This window comes from Arachis hypogaea, chromosome 10 (genome assembly GCF_003086295.3).
Source record: "Arachis hypogaea cultivar Tifrunner chromosome 10, arahy.Tifrunner.gnm2.J5K5, whole genome shotgun sequence".
NCBI classification, from domain to species: domain Eukaryota; kingdom Viridiplantae; phylum Streptophyta; class Magnoliopsida; order Fabales; family Fabaceae; genus Arachis; species Arachis hypogaea.
The window spans coordinates 94,187,380-94,207,957 of NC_092045.1; the positions used below are offsets into that span (position 1 = coordinate 94,187,380).

The 20,578-nt window shown below is 33.3% G+C and overlaps 1 protein-coding gene across 16 annotated transcripts; it reads left to right on the plus strand.

The window, feature by feature from the left end:
* Positions 1-412: 412 nt before the first annotated feature.
* Positions 413-9,808, plus strand: LOC112715972 (transcription initiation factor TFIID subunit 4b). Of its 16 annotated transcripts, none has more exons than XM_025767815.3 (17): positions 437-777; positions 1,807-1,845; positions 1,977-2,065; positions 3,418-3,481; positions 3,569-3,665; positions 4,580-5,274; positions 5,439-5,546; positions 5,631-6,551; positions 7,295-7,416; positions 7,523-7,610; positions 7,711-7,846; positions 7,951-8,006; positions 8,084-8,140; positions 8,222-8,362; positions 8,435-8,500; positions 8,578-8,836; positions 9,173-9,808. In XM_025767815.3, the coding sequence occupies exons 4-17, from the start codon at positions 3,443-3,445 to the stop codon at positions 9,343-9,345; spliced, it is 2,958 nt and encodes a 985-aa protein (XP_025623600.1). In that variant the 5' UTR covers positions 437-777; positions 1,807-1,845; positions 1,977-2,065; positions 3,418-3,442; the 3' UTR covers positions 9,346-9,808. The 16 variants fall into 16 exon arrangements, 13 of the variants coding, with proteins under 13 accessions (XP_025623599.1, XP_025623597.1, XP_025623601.1 ...); XM_072205127.1 differs by lacking the exon at positions 1,807-1,845 and adding an exon at positions 2,599-2,626 and having other exon boundaries at positions 439-689; positions 1,977-2,040; XM_072205125.1 differs by lacking the exon at positions 1,807-1,845 and adding an exon at positions 2,599-2,626 and having other exon boundaries at positions 466-777; positions 1,977-2,040.
* The last annotated feature ends 10,770 nt before the right edge of the window (positions 9,809-20,578 follow it).

Here is a 20,578-nt window from a genome sequence, read left to right on the forward strand (position 1 = left end):
TGTTCTCTCTTTTTCAGATTTTCCACCTCCCTATATTTTTGCGTGTTGCTGAATTAGTAATCAATAAATTTGTTGTTTTCCTTAAAATCGTGACTTTACTAGGATTTGTTAAATTTGTTGCTGACCAATCACAGAATTAGAATAGAATACTGAGTCATTGCTTGATTGATTGGCTTTGCTCACTGATTGTATTTGATGCAATGTTCTAAAAATCAGACCGGACTGATCGATCGAACCGGTCTAACCGCGAACCGGTCTAATCGCGAACCGATAGTTTAGGCGGTTCGATTTATTAGCAAAAACTGCTGTTCTGGAAATTGGATACAAACCGCTGAGCTGGCCAAGAATCGGCTGGTCAAACCGGACCGGGTCCCGGCCGGTCTACAAGAAACGATGCCGTTTCCTTTGTTGAAAGGAAAAAAGGGGTTGCACGTTTGGCTCCCTTCTCCAACTCCTTCCTTAGTCATCAGCAAAATGCCCTAGCCTCCACCAATCTTGTCGCCGTCTGTCGGAGTGAGAGACTGCTGCTGCCGCCTCCGTCGCACTCAAGAACTTCCGTCTTCGTGCTATCGGCGTTCGTTACTTCGCTCTCACCATCCCCTGTTCGCTCTCCATCCCCTGTTCGCTCTCATCAGTCGCCTGTTCGCCGTCGTCCGTTGCGCTCAACCGCTCTCCGTCGTCCGTCGAAGGTCAATGCTCACTGCTAGTGCTTGTTCTTCGTGTTTTTTTTTGTTGTCTGTTCAGAAACCAAACCCTCTTCATGCCTGTTCTTCGATGGTTAGTGATCGTCGTTTTTTAATACTCACAGTTGGTGTTTTGTTTTTCATTGATTGATGATTATTGATTAAGTGATGTGTTGCTGTTTTGTTTTTTACTTTGTGCTTGAGTTAATTGGATGCTCTGTCAGTGCTTAGTGCTTGTTCTTGGTTGATTGGCTTTGCTCACTACTCTGGCTTGTTCTAGCCTATTCTTGATTAATTAACTCTGTTACTGGCTTATTGATTGATGCTGAATTGGTACGGATAAACTGTTACTGGCTTGTTCTTGGCTATTTTGTCTGTTGTTAAATTTTGTTAAAGTTTCTTGATTTTGTGCTCATTACCTCATTCAGTGCCTTTTTTTTGTTAATCATTGTGCTGAGCTTGTTAATCATTGGCTTATTGATTGATGCTAAATTGGTACTGATAAAATGTTACTGGCTTGTTCTTGGCTTTTTTTTATCTGTTGTTAAATTTTGTTAAAGTTTCTTGATTTTGTGCTCATTACCTCATTTAGGACTTTTTTGTTGTTAATCATTGTGCTGAGCTTGTTAAAATTGGGTTAAAAACTTTGTAAATCTTTGTTAAAGCATGTTAATTTTTGTGTTAACCTTGTGAAAACTATGTTAAAAACTTGATTGGCTTTGCTCACTACTCTGGCTTGTTCTAGCCTGTTCTTGATTAATGAACTCTGTTACTGGCTTATTGATTGATGCTAAATTGGTACTGATAAACTGTTATTGGCTTGTTCTTGCTTTTTTTCTGATGTTAAATTTTATTAAAGTTTCTTGATTTTGTGCTCATTACCTCACTCAATGCTTTTTTTGTTGTTGTTAATCATTGTGCTGATCTTGTTAAAATTGGGTTAAAATTGATAATCTTTTGGAGTTTGATGTATAATAGGTTGATTTCAAGCTGAGATTTTCTTCTAACAATGATATTGACAACTGGAATAACTTAACAATTGGACTATTCATTTTAGAGAGGAAAAACATCTACATAATTTTCATATTTTATTGATGAGCATTTGAGCTGTTTATATTTGAAGCTTGTAAAACAGATGGAATGCTTTCTATAAAAACCACGAGTAAGTTTAATGTTCTTCTCACAGTTAGTTTTGCTTTGATTTCATTGAATACATGCACACACCTCAAGCTTGAATATGTTTTGAGCCATAGTATTAAAATGTTCTGAAATTTCTACTTGAAACTTTATTAGGGAGCAGCTCAAAGTTAGGAGTGGAGTAGCTTGCAGCATTGAAAACCATCAACACAATGAACTGGTGATAGAGGCAGTCATAATAATAAGTAACATGCTAGTAGACATGTTTTGTAATTTTATATTATAGCAATACACATATTCTATCATTTTTATTGTGTTGATTTATTGATTTTTTTTATTGTGTTGAAGAGAGTTGTTCTATAATTTATTTATTATTTTATTTTAAAACGGTTTTTTCGGTTGAATTACGGTTGGACCAGTGAACCAGTGAGTAAAACGGTTCGATGATCGGTCCGGTTCTTAGAACCATGATTTGATGATAAATTTTAAATTGATAACTTTTAAATATTAAATTTGCACTGCCTATGTTACTGATTCACTGTTCTTTCAGTGCTTTTTGTTGTTAATAATTGTGATGAGCTTTGTTAAAATTTGCACTGCCTATATTACTGATTCACTGTTCCTTCAGTGCTTTTTGTTGTTGTTAATCATTGTGATGAGCTTTGTTAAAATTTGCACTGCCTATGTTACTGATTCACGGATTCATCCCTCTTGTCATCATCATCGGCATGAACTCCGAACCAAAACCCCAACTCTCTGGATAAAATTGTAACGAAAGCTGATTGGGATTTTTTCTTCTACTTAAGGTATGAATCAGAATGATGAGGCCAAGTTGTGAATGCACAAGTGTCAACGGACTATAATATATATTGAGTTTGTGACATTAGAAGGGTGTAATAATAACAATAATGGAGTCATGTTATTTGAATATTGAGGTTTAACATTTAAACTCTCAGCTTCTCAGCCCTGTTTGATTCTTCTTCTCAGGCAATTGAATCGAATCAACCTGGCCTTCCTTTTCTTTTTCTTTTAGTTGATTCTTAATTTTTCTAATATATGTAGCTTTCTGAATCAAGTGGATCAGATTATGTAGTTTTCTTGATTTGGGATGTTTTCGGAGACGCATTAGAAGAGTTATTTTATTATTGTTTGCTATAAAAATATTCACATGTTGTGTATGCTTGTGATTGTTTCGGTGTTTACATTTTCTTTCCAAGTCACTTGCTATGGTTGTTCTTTGAGTTAAGGCTTTGTATGTGTGTGTGAGAACATGTGATAATGTTGAATGCTGTTGCATCTAATAGGAGTTTTTGGAGTACTCTCATCTTTGGTCCTTTGTAATTTATTTATTATTTTATTTTAAAACGGGTTTTCCGGTTGAACCAATGAACCAGTGACTAAAGCGGTTTGATGACCGGTCCGGTTTTCAGAACATTGTATTTTACCATTAATTATCCCCATTCATTTTCCCTTTTGTTGCGTTTTTCAACTGGGTACCTGCCCTACAGGTGTTTGATGAATTTAGTCAGTGAAACATAAAAAGAGAGAGATTATACTGTATGTTCGAATAACTCTTAAACTTCTGTTGGGTAATCAGAGTTGGGATTGGAATTGCCATTGCCATGGATCCTTCTATTATGAAGCTCCTCGAAGATGACGAGGTTTTCCCCCCTTTTTCCCATGGTTTTCTTTTGTTATTTATTTGTTTGGGGTGTTGCTGAACCACTATGTTTGAATGTGTACTTCAGGATGAAACAATGCATTCAGGGGTGGATGTTGAAGCCTTCCAAGCTGCACTAAACAGAGACATAGGAGGATCTACTTCCACTTCTGGCTCAGACCCAGGTACCCAACTATGCTTTTTAATTCCTAATGCTTTTCTGAGTTGAAATAGTTAAATTCTCTCTAGTTTGTTTGTTTTTGGTCGCTTGTTATGCCATTTGAATACACGGCTGCATAAACAGTGTTTAGACTTTAGATTATTGTTTATGAGCTTGTTTGGTCGAGATTTGGTCAGATTGCAATCAAAATAATTGATTTTGAAAGAACTGTTTTATGGTTGGGGATGATGTTAGAAAAGTGAGTTTGGATTAATTATTCTGAGCGATAAAAGGAAAATCTATTATACGGATATAAATGTTTGACTATACTCTAGTGTTCATAAATGGGAAGGAACAACACAAATCCTTTAAAATCTGGCTGTAATGTAAGTGCTGTAATTTATCTAAGGGACAATGTACCCCCTAGCCAAAATGATTATTATATATTTTATCAGGTATTTTTCCTCAAGGTGTTATTTCTGATTTTTGGTATCTAGAAACAATAGTAGAGGCACCACATTTAAAAGATCTCTTGAAGTGGAGATCAAGGAATGTAGTTGAACAAACTAAAAAGTTTCATCAACACAGTGGTAGAGGACAACATCTTTGAGAACTTAGATGATCTTAATTATTTAGTAGAATACAATCAAATAAATGTAACACAATGACCTCTAACTTTAAGTATCAAATTTGACCAGTAGAGGTTCCAAAGCATTGGTTGATATTTTCGCAAATGAAATATATTTTTCTAAATGAATTTCTGTACTAATATCAAGTGATCCTGATGTATTTTCTACAGCATAATATCTGTGTTTTCAGATGTTAGTTTTCTTGTTTGTTTTTATTTTCCTTCTAATTGATTGTTGAGTCATGTGATTTTTTATATTTGCTTGGTAATTTATGAATTGCAAATGCTTTGTGCTTCTATACTCTCTGCAGTTTTGTCTCAAGGAAGCAACAATACATTGACTCAGTCAATGCCACAGTGGCCAACTCCTAGCCATGAAAACCAAACCCAAGTTCAAAATCAAGAGCCTGAAACTGCACAGCAACGAGAGCAACCTTCATCTGAGGTGGAGCAAAAGCAACATGGATCTCTTGCTGAACAAGTACAGCATGTTGCTTCCCAGGACGTAAATAATCCTCCTTTACCACAGCATGTTGCTTCCTCGGACGTAAATAATCCTCCTCTACCACAGCATGTTGGTTCTCAGAGTGTAAATAATCCTCCTTTGCCACAGCATGTTGGCTCCCAGAATGTAAATAATCCTCCTTTGCCGCAGCATGTTGCTTCTCAGAATGTAAGTAATCCTGCTTTATCACAAAAGCAGACTCAAGATGAAGGTCATCAACCACAGCCTGTTCAAAATTCTCAGACAGTTGGAATTCAAAATTTGGGAAAATATCCTGCTCCTAATAATGAAGTACCCAAAACACTTGATCCCAGCAGCGAATCTCAGCAGTATGCAAAGTTGCCGCAAATAAGTAATCAACAGGCTACAGTCAATGAGCAGCCAGGAGGCCAAATTAATCGTCAAAAACAGGTACCATTTGGCATGTTGCTACCTATCTTGATACCTCAACTTCCCAAAGACCGAGCCATGCAACTTCAAACTCTATTTAGTAAATTGAAGGTGGGTTTCTCAAAATAATCTCACTACCTGGTCCTCTGGTAGTGGGAACCTTGTCTCTTTTCTTTGCTAAAGTCAGTTTTGTATTGATAGGATATGATCAACTTAGGAATAGATATCCCATGCTACTCACTTTCTGTTTTGTGAATTTATTGTTTGTGTTATAGAAAGACGAAATAGCAAAAGACAGTTTTGTGCGGCTTATGAAAGGTATTGTAGGGTACCAGCTGCTTAAATTAGCATTGTCAAAAGTACAAGCTCAGCTACAAGCACAGGTAGGTTGAGAACAAGTTTAATATATATATATATATATATATCAACATCATGCTAAGATTCATTCTTCTTTTCTACTGTTATAGACAAGACCCAACCAAGGACCTGTGAGGCAGCAGCAACCTGTTCGGATGGCCACTGTTGACTTAGGTGCAAGACAATTAAATGATCCCCATGCTTTAGCTCAGCTTCATCAGAGAAGTATGAATGCAGCTGCAGACCAATCTGGTATGACTTCTTCAGCTGTCCAAACTATGGAGAACAATGCTAGAAAATCTCAAGAATTGGATGCTAGAATGGAAACTCAGGGTTTGCAACTGAGCCAGTTGTCATCTTCCAATTCCATCACTGTTAGTCAGGAAGCACAAAGATCATCTGTTCATGTACACGGGCTTAATAAGCAGCCACAGCCTCAGCATCTACATTTCCCATCAGCATATGGCAGTAGTGGTGGTACTTATAGGCCTTTTTCAGGGCCAGCTAGTAGTTCTGCTTCATCTATCAGACCACCACCACATGAGTCACATATGAGTCAAATTCCACATCAAAGCACTGGTCTAAATCACTTAGGTGGGGCAACACAAGGCTTCATTGGTATGCCAAAACTTGAACAGCAGAACTCTTTGAATGATCCCAAGAGGCTGCCGGGTGGCTCTGTTGCTCTATTAAACAATCCGGCATCCCAGCAAACTCCAAATGCATCGCAACCACCATCAAACAAAGATCAAAATTCAGGCTTCTTGTCATCTGGTTCTTATGTCAAAAAGGAACCTAGCGACATGCCTACTGAGCATCAACATAGGCAGAATATTTCTAAAATCCATGGACTGCCTTCAGCTAATTCTGCACAAATCGAACAGGCAAGTGCCAATCAAGGAACGGTAAAGGATGAGTTCTCAAGGGGCCTTCCAGTATCCACAAGTATGGCACCTACAATATCTACTGGCTTGACATCACTCAATTCTGCTTCTCCTTCTGTAATGGCCCAACTAGATCCTAGTGTCTCAGTAAGTTTGCAAGTGATATATTTGATCTTGTCTAATATAGTGGCTAAACTATTGTGGATCAAATATTTTCCAAATGTGATTGTTTTGATACATGGTATGCACCTGTCGTACAGTACCAATGTTTATATTAGATGTATATATACAAAATATTTGTTCTTTTATAGATGCATATTCAAGAGTTAAATTGTCTATAGCTTATGATTTATTTTCTGTCCTTATAACTATGAATCTTGTTGTAATTCAGTTTTAAGAAACAAGCATTTTTTTTATTTCTCCTTCCTCTTTTATTTTTTTTATTCTTGGTAGTTTATTAAGGGTATTCTGTTTTTTGTTTTTGGTGGCATAGACCACAATGCTTTTAGTTTGGATTAGTATGCTGCAAACTTGGTTATTTTAATTAATTCCATGCTAGGAGTAGTGCTTTGAGACATTTTGATTATTTTGCCCTATGCATTTATTGAGATGCCTCTCATGCTATTTATGTATTTAAGTTGCAGTGAAGAATAAGAAGCATATAATGAAAAACATGCTTATTTTACCTTTCATGTCCTGCACTTTTTACCTTTAATTTTTTGAAACAATCTGCTATTGGGGCATAATATGAACTTCAAATTTGTTTTTCCAATTTCACTTTTTCGGGTAAATGCAAATTATCATTTTGTGCGCACCCACTATTTAATGATATATTCAAACTTAATGCATAACTCTGACTCTTTGCCCCACTCTATTCTGTGTTTGATCAGTTAAGCACCCAGGTACCATCAAACACTTCTGGAATTACTGTGAGGGCACCTGTGAAAAAGCCTTCTGTTGGCCAGAAGAAACCACTTGAAGCACTTGGTTCCTCACCTCCTCCTCCTCCAAGGTGATCTGTCTTATTTGGCTGCAACATGCTTCACTCTTGGAATTGTTCTTTCTTTTCTAAGTTCTAACTCATTTTGATGCATGCATCTTGTGCTCATATCCTCCAGTAAGAAGCAAAAGGGATCTGGGGGATTCGTTGAACAAAGCATTGACCAGCTTAATGATGTCACTGCTGTTAGTGGAGTCGATTTGAGGGTAAAATTCTCTGTTTTGTTGAATTAAGCTTGATAGCTCAATAATAAGGGATGTCTACTCTCATTTCAAAATCTAAGGCCATTTTTTGCATCTTTTACAGGAAGAGGAAGAGCAGTTATTTTCAGGTCCCAAGGAGGACAGTCGGGTTTCAGAAGCAACTCGAAGAGCTGTGCAAGAAGAGGAGGAAAGGCTGATTTTGCAGAAAATTCCACTCCAGAAAAAATTGTTTGAGATTAGTAAGTGTCCTTTTCATATGTTATCTCCATATATTTTAATTTTTCCTTTTGAGCTATCTGGATACAAACTAGCTACACCAGTTGTTTTGTGTTATTACTGTCAGTGTTTAAGTATGGCTTGAAGGGTGTGAGCAATGATGTGGAGAGATGCTTTTCACTGGTGAGATTCAACCAAGATTTCAATTTTCATAACACTAGGTTTGCATGTAATCTTACTTATTCAAACTGAGTTTTCAGTGTGTGGAGGAAAGAATGCGTGGACTGATAAGTAACCTGATTAGAATGTCAAAACAGGTTAGTTGTTCTCTACCTGCTTGCAGGAATATTCTCTCATAATTCAATAGAATTTCTTACTTTCAAGAATTTTCCTACTAGCGGGTTGATTTTGAGAAGACAAGACATCGGACTGTTGTCACCTCAGATGTTCAGCAGCAAATCATGACAATAAATAGGAAAGTAAGAGTGGAGTGGGAGAAAAGACAGGCAGAAGCAGAGAAGCTTCGGAAACAAAATGACGTGAGTATTTTGCACTTATCAGCATTTGAAACGTGTGCCTATTTCTTAATTTCAGTCCATTTTAAAATATAGATTGATGGTAATGCTGGAGCTGATGGTGACAAGGACAAGGACGAGGGTCGTAATAAATCATCAAAGGTTTTTTTTTATCCCATTCTTATATTTCTCCATTATCTACATGGAAACTCTTTTCATTAATATTTATTAAGCTGCAGGTGAACAAGGAAGAGGATGACAAGATGAGGACAAATGCAGCAAATGTTGCTGCCCGTGCTGCTGTTGGGGGAGACGACATGCTCTCAAAGTGGCAACTTATGGCCGAGCAAGCCAGGCAGAAACGTGAAGGCATGACAGACACATCATCTGATTCTCAACCAGCTAAAGATGTAAGTCGCAAATCTTCAGCATCTGGAAAAAGTACGAAGGATAATCACGAAGGGGATAAAAAAGGTTCTACTAATTTTGTAACTTCAGGTGAGTTTTCTTTTAAGCTGTTTTTTTCGGTCACTTCAGTTGTCAAATAATTCAACAGCAAGATGGATGTAAACTTTATATCTAAAGTATTCAGTATTCACCAAACTGACATCCATAAAACTATATCTTAAGTTGTGGATGAAATTGCGGTTTTGTTGTTGGATTGAACTCTAATAGAATTATATTATCTTGCATGGAATGTGATAACTAATCTTGTTTGATGGTCCATTAATTTTGTGGTTGAAATTGTTGTAGCAAACATTATTGCTGTTTGATTGTTTGTCCTACATTATTTTTAAATAATTCTGTTTTTGCTCTATTGACTCTCCCAAACAGGGGCTATCAGAAAACATGGGAGAAACAATTCCCTTGTGACTCAAACTAAGATTGCCCGAAGCATCTCTGTCAAGGATGTAATTGCTGTGCTCGAAATAGAGCCACAGATGTCGAAATCATCGCTCATTCATCGCTTGTACGAGAAGATTCATTCTGATGCTCAACCTGAGTGAAGTAGAATTACAGAGAAGTGTTAATACACATTGTAAATAAATAAATGCATGTATAGAATAGTGGCTTATATACATGTATAGAATAGTGGCTTATTTTCTGTTATACTGTATATAAAGTGAGATGTTTAACTACTCTCAACTTGGAACCATGAGTCTGCAATTAGGTACACTATTTGGCAGAAGTGTATAGAATAGTGGCTTATATACATGAGGACTGGGTGTTGTTTGGTGTTAGTAAAAAAAAAATGTCATTGGAGGGTGTTAAAGAGGAGATAATGCACTTGATGTGAAAAGCCTCAATTAAAATGTCATTGGAAGGTGTTAAAGAGGAGATAATGTACTTGATGTGAAAAGCCTCAATTATTATGAGTGTTAATTTCTGCAGGAAGGTGAGGTATGAATATTTAGTTTGACACTTATCATTGAAAGTCTATGAGCCTTTTGGAAGGTGAAAGTTTAGCTATGTTGGTGTCTCAAGAGTGAACATTTAGTTGTGCTTTCTTTGAGTGTTTTTATAATCTTCTAGGCCTTATTTTATTGTTGATCAGGATTTTTTGTCTGACTTTGACTTAATTAGTTTTAATTGATTATTTATCGTTGACGACAATGCTGAAAGGGATTATTAATTAAAGATTAGTTTTTGTACGTTTCTCCTCTTTTTGGGTCTAACTCAATAATCGAAAAAAATACTGGTATAAATCAACTGTTTTTGCTGCCAACATCAAGAATGTTTATTAAGGAGGATTTTCAATGTATAAAAGTGTCGTAATGCTTTTGTTTTTAAATTAGCCTGATTATTTTTTTATATATATTAATTAAAAACAAAAAATACTTTCTTGAAGGAATGAAAATAGAAATGAGGTGAATTATATGGATGATCAAATAAATGAATATCCATTTTGTGATTCTAATAATAATCTCTAGGACCTAGGGGTATTGATGACTCTGTCCAAAATTTAGTTTGTATGAGAATCAGAAAAGTTTAATTTTAATAGGTTGATAGTATAAAGAGTTTATTTGATGATTGAATCAAATTTATGTTTTTAAATATTTTTTTAAGTAATAAATTAAAAAAATTAGTTATTTTTACTGATATATATTTTTTTTTTTTGTCCACGGTATTCCCATTTGACCAATTTAAGTTGGTTTTATTTTTACTGATATGTTAATATACGATTGGATATTTGTCTTGTGAAAATTGAATTTTAATTGAAATCTGAAATTTTTCGATATATATAATCTCTAACTGAATGTAATTCCTAAATTAGTGGCTTGCGTAGAGATTCCATATTGGCTAGGACATTTAACTAATTTTCTTGAGGGTTTCCATATATAGCTTAGAAACCACAAAGCAAAGATCAGATTCCATAATAATCAAGTAGGAATAATCATACGTAATTCTTACATCAAATTATATTTGGCTATAATGATTTTCCCTTCTTATTGATTGATGATTCTTTCATTTTCTCATGCAATCTGCACGGTTACATGATTGAAATTGAAATTGAAATTGAAACGACACATATATTGGCAATTTTCGGAAAGTGCAATTAGAAATTGAAGTACCATGAGGGAGAAGAAGAATTTTCCAAGCTTTTAAAATGATTAATTATCACCCATGATGAGTGATGTTAACCCTCAACAATTCCAGCATAGTGAGAATTGATTGAATTTCTTGTTTAAGAAATGCGATGTTTACATGATTTTTTTTGTTAAAAACTATATAGAGGTGGTAAAAAAAATCTATATATAAACAATTTCATTGTAAATATGATATATAATAAAATTCTATGACCTATATAGTCAACTCTATCTAGTGAGATAAAATTTTGTTGTTATTGACTTTATAATTTAACTACAAAATTCTTAGATGATTACTTATTAATAGAGATCTCATAATAATAATCAAGGAAATTAAACTCAATTAATTCTTTTGTTTATGGACTCCATGATCACATGCGTCATACTCCATTAACCCTTTTCATAACATAATGATGATTAAGGCCCCGGAAACTGCTATTTCTATAATTGTGGCTATATATATATATATATATATGAATATTCATCATAATGATATGATATATCACTTTATTAATTGGGTTCTCACTGTGATCTGGGACCAATGTATCTTTCATGAGATTAAATGTTCAACCAAATTAATGGCTAAAAAAGAAGCGCTTTAAAAATCGAATTAAACTGTCCAATTACGTTGAATAGACTGCAAAATAAAAAGCTTTTAGTTTAAATATTCTTTATTTCAATGAGAGAGAACACTGAATTCGGTCTCTATAACCGCTACTTCAAAAAATAAAACGTTCTTTAACAAAAAAAAAAAAAAAAACTCAATTCGGTAATTGTCCCTTAACATTTTGGAGTAATGCGATCTCTCTATCATTTTTATCATTAATTTCTAATGAAAATTATTTATTTAGGTGATATATTAGAGTGATGAGTTAGCATATTAAGAGTCATGTTGTCATAGTTAAATTGATTAAGAATTTATTTGTTCCTAAGTTTAAATTGTTCATGAATCTATTATTTTTATTCATTTAAACAAAATGACGTGTTTTGATGTTAAATGGGTCAGAAATTTATTTAGCTTAAAAAAATAATATAATAATTTTTAAGGTTAACTTTTTATTACTATAATATTCATTATATTAATATTTTTTGATAAATTATTAAATGTACGATATAATAAGTATATATAAATTAATTAATAAATTTATTATTTACTATTAAAAAATAATTTTAATGTATTTTTTAAATATATATAAATAAAAAATTATGCAATTAAGATCAAAGAATATTAATAAAAATTGAAAAATAATTTATAAATTAGTGAACACATTAATATATTTTTTGACATACGTGGCATATATAATTATTATTATTATTATTATTATAATATTTATATTAGGCTTTGATTGACACAAATTTTTTTTAGTAATGGCAAACTTAATTTCTCATCTACTAGTATTAATTAAAATAAAACACACACACATATGTGTGTGTGGAAGATTTAACATTATAAGGAATAATAAAGATTAATTAAATTTTTTGTACATTGTTAAAATTCAATTATCTATATAGTAATAACTAAAATAAGGAGTTATAATTTATAATGAACTTTAAGAATTGTTTGTTTGTATAGCAATATATAATAATTAATTAGTTGTAAATTTATATATGTAAAATAATAGTATTGTTAAAAATTAACTAACCTTTATAAAACATGTGTTACTCATCTTGTTGACTTGATGTCACTCTTCATAGTTTTTTATGGTGTAATTTTAGCAATTTGTTTTTAGTAGATTTAAATATTTTTATAAAAATATAAAAATAAAAAATTACTATTGTTTGAATATTAAAAATGTTACTTATTTACGGTCTAATAATCCATTCATGTATTAAGTAGTAATATATTATAAAATTATTTTTAAAATTATATTACTAATTTATTAATTGTATTTTAATTTTTACTAATATTTTTTGTTCTTAATTGCATAATTTTTTATTTATAGATTTAAAAATTATACTGAGAATTATTTACTTAGTTTTATAATAAATAATATTTTTAAATTTGAATAATTTATTAATTAATTTATACTTATTATACCATGTATTTAATAATTTATTAAAAAAATATTAATATAATAAATATCATAGCAATAAAAAGTTAATTTTAAAAAAATTGTATCAATTTTTTTTAAAACAAATAGATTCTTAATAAATAGGTCTTTGACCAATTTAACATCAATACGACATTATTTTATCTAAATGAATAAAGACAAATAAATTCGTTACTAATTTAAAGTTAAGAACAAATAGATCTCTTATTAATTTGACAATAATAATATAACACTTACATGCTAAGTCATTACATAAATCTGTCACCTAAAATCTGTCACCTAAGTAATTTTCGTTATAAATTAACTTACAAAAATAACAAAGAATCACATTATCCTAAAATGTTAAAAGACAAAGATCAAATTAAACTTTTTTTTTTATTAAAAGAATATTTTGTCCTTCGAAATAATGATAAAGAATAGGATTGAATGTTTACTCTTTCAAATCACACTTTATTTGATCATGGTTCAAGCTAAGTACACATCTAGTTCAATGAATCAAGTAATTAATTAACTTGAGTAGTTACAACATCAAAAAGTGAACAATATAGACAATAAACTCTAGAATAATTGACTTAATAAAATAAAAAAAAAACTCCACATTCAAATCGTAACATTTCAAATTTTTAAAAATTAAATAATTAGTTATTTATAAATTATTATATTATATTGAGATTTTATTTTTAAAAATTTATTTTTAACAAAAATAATTAAATAAAATTTTTAAAATTTTTAAGTATAATTTAATTATAATTTATTTTATTAGTTTAAATTATTTATTAAAAATTATTTTAATAGACAAAAATATAACTTGATTATTATTATTATTATTATTACTTAAATTTATTATTCATTGGCCCACTTTTATTAGCAACTAACATTAAATCAGCACTATTTAATATGATTTCTTTGGTTTCTTTCTTTTTGGCCAAGCCATCAAGAGAAACGAGAAAGAAAGCCAAGTGGCTTATATGAATACATATATATGTTTATAAGCATGACACATATATACATATATATACTTCATATAAAATTATGTTGAGTTTTATATTTACCGTTCCATTAACGTGACCCCACTATTAATTCACATCAATTTCATATTGTAGGAAAACATTAGCACATTATCAATATAAATCCTCGTATATTTCTTTTCTTTTTATATGAGTTTGCCTTATCTTTATTTCACTAATCCCCATCGTCATCATCATCTTATTTCATTTGTTTCATTCATGACCGAATGGAACTTGAGAAAGAAAAGAAAGAGAGTGACCGAGAGAGTGGGTGAAGAGAACCATGAAACTTCTGAATTTTTCGGTTTCGAGTTTTTGCGATTCGTAACTTCAATAAAAAATTTAATCTGATAAAAATATTTGTATCTTCATTTTCTATACATTGGTATCACTTTTGATCAGTGGAAGTTGATGGTGACGTAATTTTTTTACTCTTTGAGTTCGGCCAATTGGAGTTCTAGGAGGCACGGACGATTTTTGACATTCTCTTCTTTAGCAGCTCGGTCAGAAAGCTTCTCCGGAGTTTCGAGTATTTTGATTCACACGGAAGTAGGATTTCGATAAATTCTCACTAATTAAATTTATGTTGGATAAATGAATGATTTTTGTGATTGATTATTGATGGAGTTTGATTGACTTTATATTAAATTTTGTTGATATATTGCTATATATGATTAAACTTGTGATTTGGTCATGTTTGTACTGTCCAAACTGTGATAATGAGGCTGATTTGGGACTGTCATTGTGTTAGTTTTTGAATAAAATATGTGAGGTTTAACGGTCGAGGATGTAAGGTCCCACATCGATTGGGGAGGGGAACGGAGCATGCCTTATAAGGGTGTGAATACCTCTCCCTAACATGACGCGTTTTGACGAGTGAGTGTGGGAGGTTTCGGCTATCATCCCTATCGTCCAAGGCAAAACCATGAGGCCTTGTGTGCCAAAGCGGACAATATCGTGCTAGCAGGTGGTCTGGGCTGTTACATTATGGTATCAGAGCGGTCTTTCCTATAGAGCCTGAGAAATGGACCAACTATGGTCTTGTCTAATGACGAGAATTAGAACTTTATGCACATGGCGATCTATTGATTAACGCTATTAGTCTGGCATTACATAATTCCTAATATTAAGTTTGGCCGGCTTAATACTAGTAAATTATGTATATGCAAGTACTGATGGGTTATCATAGATGTTATACGAGTTTTGAGTAAAGCGAATCGCGAATTTTGGGAACGTTGAAAACTATTTCTCGAGGCTATTCAGTTGTGTGTCTTGAATTTTGTTCTAGTCGACCTTTTCTTTCATGTCCTAACTTGAAATTCTTTTTTGCTAATCCTTTAGAAAGGTAGTTTGATTTTTCAACTCTATTCCTCTATTCATATGCATTCTTGTTCGATCTTAATTGCATATGCTTGTTTGCAGTCCTTATTGCAACTATCTTTCTCTGTTTGAGTTCTTTTGATTCACGTATGCTTTGATAAAGTTTTGAACTTGTCTTAATGCACTGAGCCTTTTTAACTCCGGATTTCGAGTCCATTCTTAGAGAACTTGTTGATTCAGTTTTCCTCTTATTTGACAATGATTACAGCCAATTTTGAGATTTTTATAAAAATTGCTGTTGACTAGATATACACTTATCTATATGTGGAACTTTGAAGATTTCTTATATAGTTTAACAACTATTTATTTCTAATACCTCGTCTGTACTTTTACTGGTTTGCGGAACTGCATTTACTTTAAATTACAATTTGACTTTCTAGTAATTTTACTATAGTTCCAATGCACATCTTCATTTGATTATGTATTTGGGTATTTTTCAAAATTCTGGAAAGGAAGAATTTTTCGCTTTTATTTCGATTGAGTTTCATTTGATAAACTTTACTTAATTTATTTTGATTTGAGTTTGGTTTAGCATGCTATCTTGTTTATGCCATTGCTGTTTCTTTTGAAAATGTTGGACTCATAGCTTTCTTCTTATGAATGGACTAAAGTCTCTCTTAAGCCTTCCATCTCCATGAATGTCACGCTTGACTTTGTTTTTAACTAATCTTTTACATCTTGTGAACATTACCATTGATCTTGATTTTTCCTCTCTTGTGAATCTCATTCTTATGTGAGTCAGTTTGATTCGTTTCAAAATTAGTACATCGTTTATCCTCTTATTGTCTCTACAAGAGTTCTTAATCAAAGATTTCTCCTTTAGAAATTTCTGATGGTTGAGTTGTCTTTTCCTATAACTTTGTATTCTTTTGAATCAATTGAAAGCTTGTTGATGTCTCATGACTAGTGGATCTTGTTTGAACTATCTTGATTTAAGATCCTTTCTTGTGTGGCTTGACTCCTTTTGACGCCGGGACGTCCGCTTTGGTCACCAATCTTGGCGAGGTTAACAACCCCACTATGGTGAAGGTAGCCAAGAACCCACTGACGATCGGATTTTCTATCGGTAAAGAAATATAAAAATATAATCGCGTTGTAAGTATAGTTTCTAAACCAACAGAGAATCCTTTTGTACAAAAGTTTTGTTTGTCACTTAAGCAAACCCAATAAAAATAAATAACCGAAGTATTCAAACCTCAGGTCGTCTTCTCAAGAAATTGCAGGGAAGTATGATTTATTATTGGTTATGGAAAAAGATATATTTTTGGGTTTTTGAAATAGAGAACAAATAATTTAAATAGCAAGAAAAATAAATTAATAATTAAGAAAACTCTTGGCGAGGTATAAGAATTAGAATTCCTATCCTAGTTGTCCTTATCAATGGTGATGAGAATTATATTTTGCTCCCATTAAGTCAAGTGGTTAAATTAAATTAACACCTAAAGTCCTAGTCAACTCCTAAGGAAAGACTAGAATTATAGAAATCTAAATCAATCAGCAAAGATATCAATTATCAATCACAATGAGTCTGACAACTCAAGAGTTACTAATTAATCAACCAAAGCCAAGAATGTAGAAAGCTAAATAAAAATCATATATCTGAAATATCTCAAATTGCATTAATAAAAGAAAATCAATCCAAACATAAAGAGTTCATAAACCAAATTGAGAAATTAAGTAAAAGGAACATTGAACCTGAAAATTGAGAAGAAGAAATCCTAATTCCTTTAAGAGGAATCCTAATCCTAAATTCTAAGAGAGATGAGAGAACCTCTCTCTCTAAAAACTACATCTAAACCTAAAATTGTGTGTATGATCTGATCTCTTGAGTCTCTGCATGTTTCTTGACTTTAATCTGTGTTTCTGGGCCGAAATCTGGGTCAAAACGCGGCCCGAAATCGCCCCCAGCATTTTCTATTAATTTTGCAGACCGTGCATGTCATGCGTACGCGTCGTCCACGCGTGCGCGTCATTCAGCGTTTTTCCTTGCCACACGTACGCGTCATCCACGCGTTCGCGTCACTCATGCAGCTTCCAATCCACGTGTTCGTGTCAGGCACGCGAGTGCATTGCTGTGATTTTCTCCATTTCGCGCGGTCGCGTGAGCCATGCGTCCGCGTCGCTTCTCGCTGGTCATCTCCTCAATTTCTTGTATTCCTTCTATTTTTGCAAGCTTCCTCTCCATTCTCCAAGCCATTCCTGCCCTATGAAGCCTGAAACACTTAACACACGGATCACGGTATCGAATGGTATAGAGGAGAATTAAAATACATAATTAAAAGATCTCTAAGAAGCAAGTTTGCAAACATAGCACAAATTTAGGAAGGAATTGTAAATACATGCAAATTATATGAATAAGTGGGTAAAAAGCTAATAAAAACCACTCAATTTAGTACAAGATAAATCATAAAATAGTGATTTATCACCCACCTTGGTTGGCTAAGCCAATGATGCACCTCTTACTCTCAAAGAGTTTAGAGAAAAATAAGAACACAGCTTATTTAAATATATACTAAATCAATTCAACTCTGATGAATAAAAAGGGGTACATGCGCATATTTATATTAGTAGGGGAGGGGGAGCCTTCATGACTCGAACGATGTGGGACTAACTCATAACACAATATAATAATATATGCTAAACTAGACTACTTTAATTAATATTTCTAATAACCTAATAGATGCTCCAGCATCACCTTTTTAAGTACATCCTAATTTTCTTGAGTATCTTTCTGAGATGGTGATTTCAAGTATACTTTTGGATTCTTGTTTCGAACTTTTTGAAGTTTTAAATTCTCTTTGAAGAATTTTTAAACTAAATTTATTTTCTGTTGCCTGATTTTAATTGAAACTATTGTTCAATTTTGACAAAGTTAATTTAAAGTTGGCATGCGCCATTTTAGATGAAGTTTTGAGAAGCTTCCTTGTTTAGTGGAAACCTGTCCGTTTGTAACGCACCACTTACTTCCTTTACCAATTTATAAGCAAACTTTTACCCCCGGATTTTCTTTTCTAAATAGAGTTTAACTTTCCTTTTCGTCCTTGCTAAAATTTTTATACTCGCTTGTTTGAATATGGACTTTGGGAATTTTTGAACAAGCATCTGATTTCTCTTCCGAATTTTATGACTACTTTTGGTTAAGATTGTGCACCTAACTATCTTTCTAAAATATTTGAGGAAATATTTTAGCTCTTAGCCAAACCCGTGTGCATTTTGTTTCTAAAACTCTACATAAGCTACTCCAATATGAAAATGGTATTAAAGCAAAACCACGTTTATGCTTTTATTTCTCTCTTGAAGAAAGCTTGTTGCTTAACTCTTCTTTTAGACTGCGAGGTGATTTTCCTACAAGCTTTCGATTCTTTTATGAACGAAAGAGTTTTTAATCGCGTTCTTGAAGTTCTGTGAGCTTTGTCTTTGGTTTGGGAAATTCTTCTCTATAAACCTCATACTTCTTCGACTCAGCTTGAATTTGTTCAAACTAATGCGCTGATTTTCTTCTTGTTGATCCTATTGAATTTCCTTGATCCAAGGGTTATTTTTGAAGTTGTCAATTGAATGGCTTCTAGCAAACTTCATTGCTTGAGCATCCTTGTTTATCTAGAATTAGATACATTCTCTCAAATCTATGAGTATTATCTTTGACATTTATCTCTCCTTTCTGAATCTTGTATCTTTCTGAGTAGACTCGAGAATTGTTTTGATGTCACGTGCAATTTATAGACGCAGTAACGTGATGCGTTAGTTCTTTAAGACGTGATATGTGTAGACGGAAGTAGAAGCGGTAGGTGTGCAACATTATGAGTTGTGGGTGTTTTGTTCCTTGCGAATGGGTTTGCGGTTGTCAGGCTTAAGATCGAATATATGGATTGTAAAGTGTTTGATGGAGTTAGAAAGTTGAAGCTTTGAGGTTGATATGAGATTAGTGTGCGGATGTTAAGCATGTCGTTTTAACCCCATCCTGTTTTATAGCCTCGATGTCTTGCTTTACTATCACATGTTTGAACCATGTTATCTTTGGCATTGAGCCTACCTTGCAACGTTTGCCTTGCAATCACACTACTCCTACCCTTGTATCCTTTGAAAACCGTATATATGTTTATATGTTGAGATATTTTTGCTTCTTCCTAAAATGTGTTCAAGAGTGAACTGTTATGAAATTTCTTTCGTTTTGTATCAATTTTCGAGGACAAAAATTTTTATAAGGTGGGTAGAATGTAAGACCCAAAACTTTTGAAAAAGGGGGCCATCATGAGCTAATTTCAAATTCAGTATTTCTGTAGCTTTAATTTCAGAAATTATCTTATTAAAGATAATTAAAGCAAGTTTTGATTTATTAAAATTGAAATAAGTTATAGTTATTATCCAATTTTATAATTATTGGATTATTTTCTATATTTAAATTATAAATTTGACAGTTATGAAATAATAGGAATTTTATATGATTTGGACTAAATAATTTATATTTTAAGATATTAATACTACTATTTTGGTAAATGAAGAAATTAAGTATATTATTTCTAATTTTTAGATTTGAACATTTTATTGAAAATAAATTGTAAAATTGATGAGCAAATAGTATTTTTCTATATATGATTAATGTTGGATTTAATTTGGGTTTCGATTACCATATTATTCCCAATTTTATTTGAAATTACCAATTTGCCCCTAACCCTAATTTTCACACACCTCACCAAAGGCAACACTTAGCCACCGAAACCCTAACCCAGCTACCCTCTCCTCAGCGCCGTTTCACCTCAGCAAACCACACATGCCACAGTTCATTTCACCCGTGAAAGAAAGAAGAAAGAAAGAAACAAAGAAGGGCTTGGCGCCGCCGTGCATCTTGCTGCGCCTCATCGCAGCCCGCCTTGCCGCCGTGTCAGCCACCCACGCCAGAGGACGAAAGAGAGAGATCAGACAGAGAGAGATGCGAAGGGGGAGGAGGAGTCACGCTGCTGCTGCGGTCCCTGCAATCGTCACCGAGGGAAACCAGCGCCACCACCGCGTCGCCATTTCCGAGCCTCAGTGCCGCCGTCAAGCCGAGTCGGAGGGGGAGTGCCGTCGCCGTGTCTCCATCGCAACTGAAGACGCCGGTTGTTGCTGCTGCTGGTGAGGGGGAAACAAGATGAATCCCCTCCATTTCTGATGTTCTGGTCAATGCTGCTGCCTCCATTTCTGCCGTAGATACCCTCGGTGCTGCCACTAGAAGGT